Here is a 17,307-nt window from a genome sequence, read left to right as displayed (position 1 = left end):
GGACTGACAAATATTCCTTCTTTAATTTTTCCTTCACTTACATTTGGAAATTTCTGCCTGATGTACAAAAATCCAGTACTATCCTTCTTCATTGCTTTTACAGAATTTTTCATTAGTTCTAGCTTGATGTGGACAGGGGGTAAAAATATTCTTTTGGTTTCAACTAGGGCTCATGAATAGTATTTTTCCCATTTGGAGTTAAGTTATCTTGTTTCTTCCACTCCTTGGTAACATAATGTTTATTCCTAGTAAGGTTAAAGTTCCTAGTAAGCTTTGTCTCATTCACTAAGAAAATGCATGTACTTAGTATAGCCTAAACGCATGACCAACAAAATAGTTGTAAATTTCAAATCACCATATATGTTCCAACTATGTTTTTTATCATTTATTTTTTCAAGAACGTCTTTCATCACATCGTATGTCTCTTTAAAATTAATACCATAAGCGATTGATATCGAAGGATATTTGTTTCCGTTGTGTAATAGAAACACTTTTAAACTGTACTTGGACGAATCTATGAAAAGGTACCAGTCCTCAGGTTTATGAACTTGTCCTAAGTGCAACGTAAGCTTATAAATGTTTGTGCAATAAACCAAATTATTTCATCAATAAAGTACTGAGAAAGTTCTTTTTGTTGGCTTTGAAAGCCCAAAATTTTTGTATTTTTCTGAAGTAAATTCCAACCTTGCAATCTTGATCCTAACAGTTCAGCTGGATTTTTTGATAAATTTAAATCCCTAATCAAGTCATCTAATTCACCTTGTGATATAAGATGTGGCTTATTGGAAGATAATTCTAAATGAAAATCGTTGTTGTCTTCTTCAGTACTGCCTGATTCGTCATTGCTGCTTTTGAAACATACATTCACAGGTGGCTCAGGAACTGGAATAATTTCACTGTTAGGTACAGACCTGATTGCAGATTGCAATGAAGGATATTTTACAATATGTTCAGATTTTTTATAAATTCCAGACACACTTGTTAAACAAAAGTAACAATCGGTTACATGATCCCTTGGTTCACGCCAAACCATAGGTACACCAAGTGGCAAAGCTTTCTGTGTACCTGCACTGTTAACAAACTTCAGACAGCAATAAGACTGAACAAAATTATTTCATTCCTAAATCCAGTGCTTAAATACAAACAACACAGCTGTGTTTTCAGCTACATGTTTTGATCTGCACAGACATGATTAATCTTGTCCATGATGACTCACTCTTCAGTATTAGATAAGATGTCGTAATATCTGACATGATATGATTTAATTCTTCGTCTAGTACTGTTAATTTATAGCTTTAAAATTATGTTAACAAAGTTAAACAATAGAAAATGAGCAAACAAAATACAGTATAGTAGCTTAAAATGCTAACTTTACGTTGAAAAATGAAAAAAATCCTTTAATAAAAATTTAAAATATTTTCTAAAATTGTGGGTGATAGAAAGATTCTGAGTTTATATTTGTTTTCAACATCAAAAAATATTTAAAATCATTTGTCACATGTTAGGAAACAAAAATTATATTTATCAGTGTAACTGTTGTTACTTTTTACTTTTAAAAAATTTTCTACCACAGAAAATATATGTTTCTCACATACAAAATATTTCATGCAAGATGATTTTATTAATATTTCAAATTATTAACTTGAAATAGGCTAATAAAGTCACTTGAAGATAGAACTTTTTTGCACTTGTCTCATCTTTTTACGACTCTTCTTATCCCTCAGCAAAGAATTCTTTACCTTGATCTCGAAGCCAGTTTTGTACCTTTTTTCTCTACCTCTTCATTGTCATTGAACTTGATGCCATGCAAACAGATAAGAATCCAAAGGGGCAAGGTCAGGGCTGTAAGGAGAATGAGGTAGGAGCTTTCAATCCACTTTGCCAGTAGTTTCCAGCGTCAGTTGTGCAGTATGAGGTTGAGCATTGCTTTGAAGAAGCACTCCTTTCCTCTGTCATTCTGGACATTTTTACTTCAATACGGGCTTGACTTTGTTCTCAATCATGGCTGAGTAGTATAGGCTGTTGATAGTGCATTGTTCCTCCAAATAATCACAGAAAATCAGACCATGAGCACTCCAAAAGATAGTTAACGTGACATTACCAGCTGATGGTTGCGTTTGAATTTCTTGAGGGCAGGCGATTCTCTGTGTGTTTACTGCATGCTTTGATGCTCGGACTCTGGCTTAAAATTATGTATCCAAATTTCATCACAGGTTATAAAATCCTGTCCAAAAATGTGTCACCTTCGTTATTGAAATGATTCTTGAGTTCAGTGCAAATGCAGAATCTCTTGGCTTTGTGATGAACTGTAAGCTCTCTGGGAACCCGCCTTGCACAAGTCATATGGTAGTTCAGTTGGTTTTGAATGATAGAGTGAGTTGTGCCAACACTTACTCGACACTTTACAGCAATTTGTTCAACAGTAAGTCTTTGGTTTTCTTGGATAAGTGAATCAATACGAGAATCTAATGCTAAGGTCAACACTGTTACCAAGCACCCGAAGCAGTGCTTGTTGGTCACACTTTTGCAGCCACTTTTAAACTTTTCGACCCACATGTAAAAACTTGCGTGATTAATGCAACTACTGCCATATTCTTTGATTATCCAAGAGAATATTTCTGACGATTGTACACTTTCCAAAAGTAAAAATTAGATCACAGAGCGCTGTTCTTCAAAAGTACTTTCTTCGAGCAGACATGCCATCATAATTAAGGTTATGTTTATGCAAATATTAATGGAAGTGCTGACTAACACTTCGTAAGGTTGCCAACTAACACTTACAAAAGTTCCAATTACCTGCATTAAGCGTTTCCTTTACAAAAAATGTTTGTCTGTTTAATTCTTGAATAACTACACAAAAACAAATTGATGGTCGCAATTTTGTGCTTAGATTAATATTATGACTAACAAATGTGAGTTTTTCAGAATCAAGAGAAATAAGGTTAAGCAAGTAGAAAATCATATCAAATGCCATGTCATTTAAAATTTAACATTAAAGTTATAAAAAAACACCTGCACTTTTTAATAAAAACTCTCTTCTGTTAGATTAAATTAAACTAAGAAAAATGGTATAAATAAAAAGTTAGTGTGATGTCTGTACCCAAAATGGTTGCAGGATAAAGTTTGGATTTTAACAATTAGTAAATTTAATAAGTTCATATAATAATATTAAATAAATATAAATAAACTGAATTAAATTAAAATTTAATAATTTAAAATCTATTTTGGGAGTTAAATTTAAATTTATTTTTTAACACAAAAAATTGTTTTTGTTCCAAATACAAGAAATAAATTGACAGTTTCTTACCATTTTCGCTTGAAAAATAAAGCTTACTTCATTGTTGTGTAATATTCCATCTAGAGTGTTTCATTACTACACTGTTAATTTTTTATGATCGATTGTCTAATTGATTTTATCTACCTTTTCGCATTTGTAAGCCACTTTGGTTGTTTATCTCTTTTTTACCTTTTTTGTAATTGTTTTTTACCGAATTAATTTTTTCTGTGCTACCTGCTAATATTGCTATCAACATGTCACTTAATGAACAGGAAAAGGTCACACTTTTAACACTAGACTTTGAAGATAGAGTTAGGTCGAATAATGAAGTTTGTCAATTGTTCGATGCAACATATAATAATGTAACCCTATTTCAAATGTATAGTGTCAAAAACCATCCAATGGGTTGAAGAAACTGGGAACATTAATAAACCAGGGAGGTCTAAATCTGCAACAAATCATTAGAGGTTATGCAAGAATTTATTCAGAATCCCTATTCATCGACTCGAACAACAGCATGAGAACATAACATTGACTAAAGTTCAACGATTCGAAAATTGAAAATTTCAAACCCTTTAAAAATCATGTGGTGCAAGAACTAACTACGCACACAATATCAGTCAAAGTAAATGTATGGACAGGTATGTTGGTGGACGATCGATAAGGCATATATTTCTTGATGGAAATTTAAACACAGTAAAATACGAGGCTTCGCTTCTTGACCGTATCATTCCAAACATTCAAAACGTTGTTGGCATTAATGTCCAAAAATTTTGTTTCAGTAAAATAGTGTCCCTCCTGATTTCGCTCTTCAGGTACATGAAATTTTAAATATAGTTTTCCTGGAAGATGGGTTGACTGAAGGGGTCAAATGGTATGGCCGGCAAGACATCCTGACTTGTCACCATCAGATTACTTTTTTGTGGGCCCACTTAAGAAGTATTGTTTATTATAATAAGCCTCGAGATACCAATGATTTGCAAAATAGAATTCAAGAATCGGCACAAAATATCATTAGGGAATCATTGAATAATGCAGTATCATCATCCTTGACAATCTATTGGCACATTGTCAAACAACAGAACATTTTGAACAATTATTAAAATGAAATATAAGTAAAGAAGTAAACGTCATACTTAATAATATTTTTAAATAGGTTTATTCGATAATATCCATTTAATGAAGTTTTTATAAATTTATTTGCGATTACAGTTCCTTAAATTATTATCAATGTTATTTTTTTCAAAATGCAAACTTTATCCCACCACCATTTTGAGTACAGACATTGTACCAACTTTTTATTTATACCATTTTTCTTGCCTTAAAAGACCTTTATATTGTTGTACCTATCAAAGGTTGTTACCATTTAAAATATTTGAGTTATAAACTTGTGGGCCACCCCCTAGAAGTGATTGAAATTCTATTTCTCGTCAAAAGGTAAAGTAGTTGACCAATACCTTATCCTGGAAGTTACAGTATTCTGGCTGGAATAGTTTTAAACTTGTTGAGGGATTTCCATACTTTTGACTTGCTCTGTATGCGTCTTTTACTACAAAAATGTGCATTTTGTTGTTTATTTCAAGAAATAAAAATATAATTATGTCAAGTTGTTATTCATCAAAATCTTAGAACTAGTTGGTTCATTGTATTTTTGGCGAAAAGTTTGGCTTGAAAGTGGTGAAAAATGAATTGTGGGCATTTTTATTTTATTAGCTGATCAGTTTTATTATTTATTAGTTGTTCAGTTTAATTCTATTACTAAAGTTTTTTCCACTTTGCAACTCTTTCAGTCAGATTAGGTTATTTTTAAACTTTGGTATGTTTGTTTTGATAAGCTGATTAAAAAATAAATTTATAGCAATAAATATACTACCTTATTATTTATTATATATTGAATGAATTTGTATTTATAAACAAAAATGTGATTTAATACTTCATAAACCTGTACAGGCAATGTAAATTTTGCAAAAAATTGGTTATCACATTATGTTACAAACATTTTATAATGGGGGCTTGTATTGAATATTACAAAATTATTGCAATGCTTTTCCTATGGTTATGTTATTATTATTATTTTATATATATTATTTCTACTATAATAATAGTTATTTTAAGTATCTTCAATGGTAAGTAAATCTTTACACTGCATCATGAAATTTATTTTTTCTATATTAATTAAAATAAAATGAAAATTAACAAAAATATCATAAGTACCCTCCAAAACTTAATACCTTAATGTCAAATAAACTTAATTCCAAATGTATGTTTTATAAAACATTGCAAAATAAATTTGGAATTATGGAAAATTACATAAATGTATCAGAAAACTGTAATAATAGTAACAATCATAATCATATTGAATAATAATCCAATTGAAACAATTGGAAATATTTTGTATTTAAGCTCATTTAAATTTCAAGAGAAGTAATATTCCGAACAAACAAATTTAGTTTTAATTATGACAGCGTTACTGTCTTTAATGGGGCATAGTTTAAGACTTCTTTGCCGTTTCATTCAGACAAAAAGTCTAGATAGATGTATTAAATCAAAATGGGTTCTTGTCTTCAGTTTCTTCCTTATTTTTTTAAATAGATTTTTAATAATGAAATGAAATTGCATAGATTAATAGAGAACTGATTGCAGAAGAAAATAATACAATTCAAATTTTTACTATTATTACGAAATTAGGTATTCAAATTCATCAGAAAAGATCTAGTACGATTGGTATAGAGAATGTTGTGAAAATACTGTAGGGTTAATCGAACCTTACTTTTTTTTTATAAGTATATTAATCATATAAATACAAGTTAACAAAATTAATCATCATAGTTTACGTTTTATAAATTTATGATCTAGGAAAACTTTAGATCTAATATTATTACTTTCTCTTTTATTTTGAACAGTGATTAGACAGAACTCTTTTCGCACGATAACAATTAAATTTACTAGAGTATTGAACATCTCATCGTGAGGGCTGCCACTTTTCTACAGGAATAGGCAGTACGTTAGTCAAAAAATCATGTTCTATATTAGTATAGTAGGCCAGTAAACATTATTTGTATAACATTCTGGAAACTGAATTTATTAATTGTTTATTTTCATCCAATAAAAACCAGTTCTTATTATGACGATCAGTAAAATGCTGTAAAATATTTTTTAGATATAAAAAAAATTAGTCTATTAAAAATAATGGTGCTTAGTTATTTCCTGTGGCTGTAATTTCCTGCATCCAAACAAAACTTACACGTGATATTTCCATCATTTTTAAAGATATATTTGAAGGGGATGAAACATATTGTAAAGTGTTTTTGAAGAGAGTGTGATACCAAATTTCTTAACTTTCTTTGGATCGAGCAAGCATTGGCGATGTGCAGCCAGTTCTTGTAAAATGACTTAAAATACAGAGTGATTTTTTAGTCCTGTTACCCAATTTTAAATGTAATTTAAGAAAGGGAAATTTAGGTGGAATAAAAAATGTATTTTTTACTTACAAAAGGGATTTAATAAAAAGCTATTACTTACATAATTAAAGAATATGCTCAAAATGCCCACCCCTTGCGGTTATACACGCACCGACTCTTTTCGGCATATTAGCAGAAACCTTTTTAAGAGTTGCATTGGAAATATTCGTGATGAAGTCTGTAATATTGACTTTAAGTTCATCAATAGCGTGAGGATTGTTTTTGAAGGCCTCGGACTTAATATAGCCCACAAAAAGTAGTCAGGAGATGTGAGGTCTGGGGACCTTGGAGGCCATAAGCCCTTGCTTATTATTCGATTGTCAAAGAACTCTTGTAGAAAATCCATGGTTTCTCGAGACGTGTGGCATGTTGCGCCGTCTTGCTGAAACCAGCAATACTGTTCTTAAGGTTCCAGGAGGGACACAAATTGACGCAAAATATTCCTGTATACCTCACCATTTACTGTCTGTTCGAAGAATATGGGTCCGACTATACGATGACGAGATATCGCACACCACACACCAATTTTTTCAGGATGCAAAGATTTGTCTTGTAAAGCGTTAGGATTTTCAACCGCCCAAATTCGACAGTTTTGACTGTTAAACATAACCATCGAGATGGATCCAAGCTTCATCACTAAAGAACACTGTGTTTAAAAATTCAATTCCGTTATCGTTTACCAGAGATCTAAACCAACGGCAGTATTGCAATCGCTTATTTAAATCTGGAGGCTGAAGCTCTTGGATTAATCTTATGCGATACGGATACAATTTCAATTTTTTAGCCGTTTTCTGAACACTCGAAAGTGACAAACTGACTTGCGTGGAAAGTTTTCGTAAACTTTTCCGTGGAGAATTGAGCAATCTTGTTTTCAGATTCTTTAAAACGTCATCTGTCAAGCGAGTTGGTCGACCACTACGTTTCCTGTCGCAAACAGTACCTATCTCTCAAAATCGGTTTGCTAGCCTAGAAATTGACATTTTTTTCTGGCGGAGGAACATCAACAAATTTAATTTGAAATGATTCTTTTACACTCGCGTACGATTTCGTAGCAAAATATTGTTCAAGAATGAAAACTCGTTCTATGGTAAAAGACATTCTGTTCGTAACGCGACCGGAAACGGCACAAAAGTTTACACAGCTCAAGGAAAATCAACTCACACTGCCGTATCTATACCGGTTGAGTAGCGCTACCAACAAAATTTCCCTTTCTTAGAAAAAAATTATCAGACATTAACAATTGGGTAACAGGACCAAAAAATCACCCCGTAGATGGTTTTATTTCTTTACTAACTGCTATGTACATCTTTACAAATATATTTCAAATTTAATAACTATCATCGAGATAATTTTAAAAAACTGAGAATGATTTTATTTCATTCTCCAATCGCTTTTCTGTTAACCCTCATAATTTTATATTTATCATTAAAAAAAAAAAAAACCATTAAAAACTGAAAGACTGCTCATATGGTAGGATACTATTTGAAGTGTTATACCGTGAAATAGAAGGATATAACGATTTTAAGCCTCAATTTATTGAAATATTAATTAGAATACCATATACTTTATTCTAATTAGAGCTTTATTTTTAATATGTATTTCAATGACCTACTACTGGTAATTAAAAAAAAAATGGCTGGTAAAGTATTGTGTGACTTTCTCCTGGCTATGCCAGTCAAGTCATACCTTGCACAGCTTTTCCATTGCAAAACCTTTCCTGCTTCACCAGAAGGTTTTTTCAGTTCAATAATTAAAAAAGTATTTTTTATTTTCATTATAAACATTTAATTATAAGTAACCAAAAAGAAACTTTTTTATTAAAAATAATTTTTTTAAATTTTTGGCCACTCATATCAGTGGTTTTTTTTATTGATTACAATGACAAAATTTAACCATCAAAATGTCTAAATTTCAAATAAAAAAAATATTTGATTTTGGGGAATCCCTTATTCCTTGGAAAGAATTTAGTAAAAAAAAAAAAAAAAAAAAAAAAAAAATGTACAGAAATAATCCTGATAAAAAATAAATAAATTTAAAAAAGGATTGTTTAAAAATATTGAAAAAGTAAAGTACAATTTTTATGATAGTAATGAAAAAAATTGCTTCTTATTTTGGATCTGGTGTTTATTATAAGGGCCAAAACTATTTAAATTTTAACTGTCGTTAAAGTTACAAGGAAAATTGAATAATTTTTTTTTAATAACAAATATTAAAAGAGTTGAACCCGAAAATAAAATAGAAAAACAGAATATTATATATTTCAGTGATGGGGAATAAATTAAAAAAAGATATTTTCTGAAAATATTAACATATAGGTTTAAGCTTAGCAAATTAGCTTTCTGTAAATCTTACACCCTCCCCAATAAAAGCTAAAACAAGAAATTATAAATTTTCAAAAAAAAAACGAATTCTGTGTTTAAGGTCCAAGGTTTCTAATTTTGGAAAATTGTAATAATTTTTTGATAACTCTTATTGATTTTTCACAATATTCCCCACCAATTGACAAATACTGAAAAAAAAATTAGTATCAACGCCCCACATGTAGAAATATGTGAGCAAAATTTGAAGAAAATCAGTTCGGTCAATCATAAGATAAAAGGCCAAAAGCAATGCTACGTACATATGTATGCACATACATTCATAAGAGTACTTATGATTTTTAAGTGTAGATGAACTACTTGAACCCTAAAACATGATTTACAAAAAAAAACTCGATACCTCATTTTTGACATGATCACTATGCTTTCCAGAAATTGCACACCAAACACCAAATTTTAAATCATGGTGTGGTTTCTGATGGATTTCATTTGAATTTTTTGGAACCGAGTGCCACATATTCTGAGATATGTAGCCTGTTAAATTGAACCGTGCTTCATCTGTTGAGATGAAGAGAAAAGGATCAAGGAATCCTTCTCAAATATATTCTGTAAGAATCGGCAGTAATTTACCCTTATTTTTTAATTCTTGCACATCACACACAATAGGCTTTCAGTTGCAAACCATGAAATACACACACTGACATGATGGTCAAGAAACTCCTGTCTGACCATTGTGTTGAATTTTGAGGACTGGACTCCTTCCAATACAATTCGCTACATCAGTAACAACTTCCAGCATTTGAACAGTTGGTTGTTGTTTTACTCTCTTCACAATGGCAACAGAGTTGGTTGTTCACTACTTTTCACTAAATCTTGAATTGTTGATTTTGCAGGAACATTACTTCTAGGATATGTCCCTTGAAACCTTTGACAAACCAAATTTATTAAAGTTGTGCGAACATATTCCTCTACAATGAAAACATGCTCTCACTGAATGGGATCGAAAAGCAGAAGGCTTATATGTTAATGACCTTCAACTAGTGACATACATACCATCTTCTGACACAGTATGTGTCAGAATGTACTGTGTCAGGTGGCTAAGACCAGTTTTATTTGACCCACCTGATACAAGAAATAGAAATTTGTCTGTAGAAATTTTAGAAAAAACATTATTTGAATGTAAGTCATTCAATAGCGCCCAAAATTCATAAAGAAATTACTATAATTTTGTTAATTGAAAAAGTTTTATAAAGTGCTGAAGTGTGTTTTTTAATTGAAAGATGTTAATGACCTTCAACTAGTGACATACATACCATCTTCTGACACAGTATGTGTCAGAATGTACTGTGTCAGGTGGCTAAGACCAGTTTTATTTGACCCACCTGATACAAGAAATAGAAATTTGTCTGTAGAAATTTTAGAAAAAACATTATTTGAATGTAAGTCATTCAATAGCGCCCAAAATTCATAAAGAAATTACTATAAGTTTGTTAATTGAAAAAGTTTTATAAAGTGCTGAAGTGTGTTTTTTAATTGAAAGATGTTTTTATTCTGTTGAGAATTCCTTTTCCTTTCTAATTGTAATTCATGTAGTTGTGAAGTTGTAGGTTTAGGATTAGAGTTGCAGCTTCTGATTTACTCAGAAGCGACTTCTTTTACTCAGTACCGATTCGCCTAGGGACGATATAAAATAAATAGACCTTATAAAAAAATTATAAATATATGCCTTTTTAACTATCACTGATCTTTCTCCATTTTCTTATTTTCCTTATCAGATTTTTCTGGACTAAAGACTTTTCATAATTAATCTTTTCAGTAACTATTTTAATTAGGAATGTTTATTTTTTTAACATTTTAAAAATAAATTACGTTAATTTTAATAAGCTGAGTAAGAACAGCTATATAGTTTTATTAAATCTTTGCAGATCTGTTTTTTGAAAATGAAAGTACAATTAAATATCTTGTGTTAGTATGAGAATTTTATATCTTTAAAATAACTCATCAATGCATTGCTGCCTGAACAGCAACACAATTTTAATCTAGTATAAAATATTTCATTAACAAAATTTTGTTTCATAATGAAAATATATCTTTTTAATGGATCTAAAAAATGTGCAAAACCATTTACAAGAAAACGTTATCCCTATAATGATAGTAAAGGCAAATTACATTGCCTGTAATTTTAATATTAACATTTACAATTATAGCATTTTCTTAAGTTAGTTATCCAATTAATTATAAAAGATATTTCATACTTACGTTTGTTTATTTATTGTAAATAACAGTTGTAAGAAAAATAAGTAATTATTTCTTACTGTTGCCTTATTTTGTCTTACTTGAAATCTTGAATGTTTTAAGGGTTATTTTACAGAAAGTGAAGCTCAGAGTAAAAAAAAAAAAAGTTTCTTTCATTACATTATTTAAAATTGATTAAATATTGTTTAAATTTGAATTTGTTTAAATCTGATAAAAGCTATATTTTCTAAGCGTCTCTAGAATCACAAATAAATCAAGAGTTAATCTGTGTTTCTGCATTAAAAAAGTAGAAAACTTTTTTGACTGTCTATTGTCATTCTGATGGAAAAGGGTACTCCTTGCAATTACATGCTTGATCTGTAATAACATTTTCTGTGTATGATGGCAGTTGTCCACGATTCATTCTAACCTACAATAACAAAACGATGTGCTTCCCATGTGTCACCATTGTTCAAAGAAACGAACGTACTTCTATTGTTGAATATGTCATCAAATTAGATTTGTAACCGAGTGAAGTACTTTCAATATCAAAGATTCTGAACATTTTTTCAATATTAATTCTGATGAAGAAGCAAGTAGAATAATTACAATTGATCTGTAGAATGTGTTTCAAAAGTATTATGATTTTTTCACTTAGAGAATAAACGATGTAAATTGTTACCATGTACCATGTATTTCCATATAAAGAAAAGTCCGTATTTAGATTAATTATCTCTGTTACTGAAATAGATTGATAGTTTGGTTTTGTAAAATATTTTATAGGTTTGTCTAATTACTTTATTTTTTATTTAATTACAAAATGTAAAAAAATATTACAAAATTTGATTGCTTTTAAAAATAGTTTTTTTTTTCATTCAAAAATTATAATTTTAATTCAAATGGAAAAATATTGTTTTAATTCTGAAATCTGTCACATCCCCAAGAAAGCGATGAAGTTTGTTACACATAAATATTTGTATACTGGATCAAATTGTCAGGCAAAATTTTATTACATTAAGTTTATACTTGTATTTTCTAAAATTATTGTGGAATATACAAAAAGACTTACCACCGAATAACAAAGTTATTATAAAACCCATTTCAGTCATTAAATAATTTTCCAGACATTAATTTAGTTATTAGATTAATTAAAAATTATATTAACTTAATTTTAAATAAATTAATATATTAATTACCTTTATGAATATATTCCAAATTTCTTCTGTAGTACGTATTATTATATCAATTTTTTATCAGCTTACATGAAAGTTGTTTAGTGAAGAATAAATGTCTTGATTATTTTGTCAGTAAGTATGCATGTATGAATAAAATTTTTCAATAATCATCCTATGCGTACTTAGTACTTTTTGACATATGTCAGTCCATGTTGTCCATTATTTATACATATTTTGGTATGTAAAATATTTTTAAATCTATCTTAATTACATTTGTTTATAATTTAACGCTAAATTTAAAAAACAAAATTAAAAGTTGTAATACTGTCAGAATTTGTTATAGATACGGTAACTGCATATTTAAATGTATTATAAATGTGTGTTTTCTTTTCAAAAAACATAACATGGCAGAAGAAAATCTCTTTAATGTAATTAATGTGGATAATTATATGAAGTTAATGTTCCGGTAAATGTTCTGTTCTTAATTATATAAAATATATTTATTATCCTTTATGCTTTTAAGACTACTTTGTTGCGTTTGTTTTTTTTATGTTTTTGTATTTTTTATTTCACTCCGATAATATCATCTTACAAAACTTTTCTCAAATTTCTATCATTTTTGTAAAAATTCTCAGAAATCATAGGAAAATGGCACTTGAATACTCTTGAGAGAAAAAAATGTATTTTATTATAGCAAAATATTTACCTTATATTTCAAATATATTTACCGCACTATCTATGTAGCAAAATTTGGACTTGATAATTTTAATTAACGTACTTATTCATAAATGTTTTCAGATCCAGTTGTTAAACTATAATTGAGATAAAACAATGGATAAAAGTTTTAAACTTAAGCAATCTTCTCAAATTAAGAATAACTCAAATTTCTTTCAGCGCACGATGTAGTAAAAGAGTCTTCCAAATTTCATTTAAATCAAGTTGTCTTTGTATTTCAAAAATATTGAAGGATTAAACATTTATTTTTAGTTTCAACATTTGATGAGAAACCTGAAAAATATTACACAAATCTATACAATGCAAAACTAACAAACTATTATTAAATTAAGGTTAGTTGGATTCTCACTCTCAATTTGATAGAGTTTGTCATAATTTGTTTCTAAATATGTAAAGTGAATTACCCTTCATAAGAAAAACTGTACCGATTGTGTAATTTCAGTAGTTTTCAGAAACCAGTTTATTTAATATGAATTTGGCTGTCAACATCTTTTTCCTTATTTATCTCAATCACTTTTTTCTTTTTTTTTCCAGGATGCTATTCTGAGGTTGCCCAAGTTTTTTTAATTTAAATTGTAAACTTGAAATATTGTATATAGTGCAATATTGCTTGGTAGAATGCATTATATATTAATTTGCTGCTTATAACACTGTATTGCTTTTATCAGCTGTATGCATCTAAAGCATCAGACACAAAAGGCAATACAGCTGTATTCCTTTCCTTTTAGATTAATTATGTTAACTACTCAACTATTCATCTAGTTCGGAGTAGGTTCAGTTCATGAAGGTTATTCCATTTTAGTGGGCTTAGGATACTGATTTGCTTAATATATTTGACTCTAAATATACAGGAAAGCAAAAACTTCTCACTTTCACTTTCCTAAGTAAGCATTGCACAGATTGGGATTGCTTGTTATTGTTGAGAATAATTATGCTGTTTGCAGGACTTATTTATGTTTAGTTATCTGCAATCGTTATAGTTGTTGCACCTAACATAGGGTATTTCTAAATTAGTTATACAAAAGTAACCTTTAATATGAAAATAGTAAATAACTTACAGAAATGTTTGATACTACACTGAATACAGTATATCTTCAAACTACTTTTACATATGTTCAATACGGCTACCCTTCGTAATACAGCAGATGTCCCATCTATAATCAGTTTCCTGCCAATTCCTATGAAGCTTGTCTTGATCTGTAGTAGCAACTGTTTGTGTTATGCTGTGCCACAGCTCATCGACATTAACTGGAAGCAAAGGAGCCAACACTGTCTTTAACATAACCCCATTGGATCAGGCAATCGTGGTGGCCAGGAAATTTTTCCACCACATCCAATACAAGTCGGCACTTTGCTACTGAGATAAGCGACAGCTGCATGATGATAATGTGTTGGAATGCCAACTTGATGGAAAATGAAATCTCTGCCCATATCCTGTGTAATTGTCGCATTAGATAATATTCAAGCATGTCCATTTATGATATGCCAGTTACACTTGACTCGGCAAAAAAGAAAGGACTATAAATTTTGTGCTTACAGCATGAAAAATCAAGTTCCATACATGTTCGATTATGTAACATGGATTCTGCTAACCCCCATATCCAAACAGTATGTTGATTTACTTTACCGCTGGTATGGAAGGTTGCTTTGCCACTGTGCACAATTTTATTACAATAATTATCTTCAGTCTCAATTTTGTTTAACATATTTGCACAAAACTCAGATCGTTTTTCTCTATCACCTTCACTCAAAGCTTGTGTCATTTGTAACTTGTAGGGTTTAAATGACAGTTGATTATGCAATACCCTCCATACTGTAATCCTAGGTTAATTAAATTTTAACCTGGCATGTATTGTTGATTTACCTGGACTATGAATGAGTGTGGTATTGTCTGATTTTCGCGTAAGAAACTGAAATTCTACCCTGTTGTAGCATCCTTGTCGTATACAAACTGTTTCAATGTAATTGTACTATGCAATAATAGACTGTCTTTGAGGTGGTTGCTTGCAATATATAGCCATGAATTGTCTCCAAACAGTAGCAGCTGATTTGGATTCATTTTACCATAAAAAGACCGGAGCTTGCTGCTCCGGTATACGCCTCCATTATGACTGATAGAATTACTCATTCGCGGGAGCTACCTAGTGAGAATGTCAGGAATTGGAATTAACAGTGTTAGGCAGGAATGAAACTTGAAGATATACTGTATTCAGTGATGTATCAAACAGTTCTGTAAATTATTTACTTTTATATAACTAATTTAGAAATACCCGTACATAATTATAAATATTTACCTTAAATTGTTGTGCAACAAATATCAGTTATTTCTCCTTAAAGTAATGAAATAAGGAATAACGTTTGAATAATAATGTATTTCAAATTATTAAGATTTTTCATAAGATCATTTGCTTTGAGGTGAAATATATATATATATATATAGGTAATAATGAGAGGACAGAGGTGAAGATGCTGAAGTTAAAAATGATTTCTAGTTATCAGTGTTGACCAAAAAAAAAGCAGTGGCAAAAAATATACAGTAAAATCTCCTTATTCGCAAAAAATGCTGCGAATACAGAAAACTGCGAACGTAGAACTAAACTAATTTTCATTTAAAGAAAAATGGTTTGACTGCATCATAACTAACTCAGTAGTTGGTTACGTCTATCAGTGTACACAGTTAATTCTTTGAACAGTGTTGTGTCAGTAGAAGAAAGAGCATTCATTGTCAAATGGTAGTGCATGAATGAATTTACTGAAAAATTCAACAAGGTGGCACCAACAAAAAAAGCTATTGAGAAATTGGTAAAAATGTTGCACAATATGGGTTCTGTTTTTGACAAAACAATCAGGAACAGGACAATTTTAACAGAAATGGTAATGAATACAATTAAGGAGAAAATGGTTGCATCCCCAAACAAATCTCTTAGGAAGTTAAGACAAGAAGTAAATATTTTGTACAGTTTGGCTCATACAGCGGTCAGCAAAATTTTAAAGTTTTACCCTCATTGTACTTTTCCATGAATTTCATTACGCTGATTACCAAAACAGGATTTATTATTGTCAGCGATTCAAAAACATTATCTGTAGTAACATATCAATTTTAGATACACTTTTCTTTATCAATGAGGCTTGGTTTCACCTTAATGGATACATAAACAGCAAAAACTATTGTATATGCCACGCAGATAATCTTTGTAGTCACCTCGTCATGTGCAAAAAGTAGATGTGTGGTGTGCTATGTCAAGAAAGAGAGTAGTTGGACCAGTATTTTTTTATCAAACTATAAATTCTGAACACTACCAAGAGATTTTATGCAGTTTATCGCACTGTTAGAAGAGGAGGAGAGGTACTGTTGATTCAGACAGGATAATGCGACCAGCCATACTGCTCATAGGCTGATTTCTAGAAGTCTGTGGCCACCGCAATCCCCAGACCTCTCCAGTTTGGATTTCTTTCTATGGCGTTTTCTAAAGGAAAAGGTTTTTCAGAACAATCCTCATACTCTAGAAGAACTTAAGACAAACATTACTGATACAATACAAACAATTACACCTGGGACGTTAAGAAATGTATCTAAGCCAATGGTTAAACGTGTAGATAAGTGTCTGGACAAGATGGTAACCACTTTCAACATTAACTGTAGATGAATTGGTATAAAGTCAGCCTAAATGTAACGAATATGAATAAAATTAATTTTATCAATTAACGTTCTTTTAAATTGATCATCCTGTATTATACTATAGAGAAGTTGAATTAAGAAGTTTCTCCTTTTTTTATTGACAGTTTTTAAATGTTAAAGAAATAATAACATTTTATAAATTTGTCTTTAATAAGGTGTTGCAGTAATACTTTTTATGGAATATTTTTATTTTATTTGGTAAAATAAACATTAAAGTCCATTATAATAGACCCTGCTGATCCATAATAACTAGAACATCTTTAGTAGATGTAGGATTAAGAAAGATGAATTGCAATAGCTGCAGAATGATTTAATTACTACTGTATATAGGATTGGATACTCTTATCATTCCACTTTTGATAGATAGCTTTAGCATATTGTTAGCATATATGTTTAACATACTTTTTCAAAAACACTGCTATATTAA

General features: G+C 30.1%; 2 protein-coding genes across 3 annotated transcripts in view; one reads left to right on the top strand and one right to left on the bottom strand.

Annotated features, from left to right (window-relative positions):
• Positions 1-17,307, top strand: part of Epg5 (ectopic P-granules autophagy protein 5) — a 239,997-nt gene that overhangs the window by 126,592 nt on the left and 96,098 nt on the right. The gene's annotated exons all lie outside the window — the stretch shown is intronic.
• Positions 1-17,307, bottom strand: part of LOC142330358 (uncharacterized) — a 48,765-nt gene that overhangs the window by 5,973 nt on the left and 25,485 nt on the right. The window contains exon 7 of the mRNA XM_075375584.1: positions 14,487-14,635. Coding sequence (XP_075231699.1) covers positions 14,487-14,635 — 149 coding nt within the window. The remainder of the gene's footprint in view (positions 1-14,486; positions 14,636-17,307) is intronic.

Source organism: Lycorma delicatula, chromosome 9 (genome assembly GCF_047948215.1).
Source record: "Lycorma delicatula isolate Av1 chromosome 9, ASM4794821v1, whole genome shotgun sequence".
NCBI lineage: Eukaryota > Metazoa > Arthropoda > Insecta > Hemiptera > Fulgoridae > Lycorma > Lycorma delicatula.
Note: the sequence above shows the minus strand (reverse complement) of the source record. Positions and strands in the feature narration are given on the sequence as shown.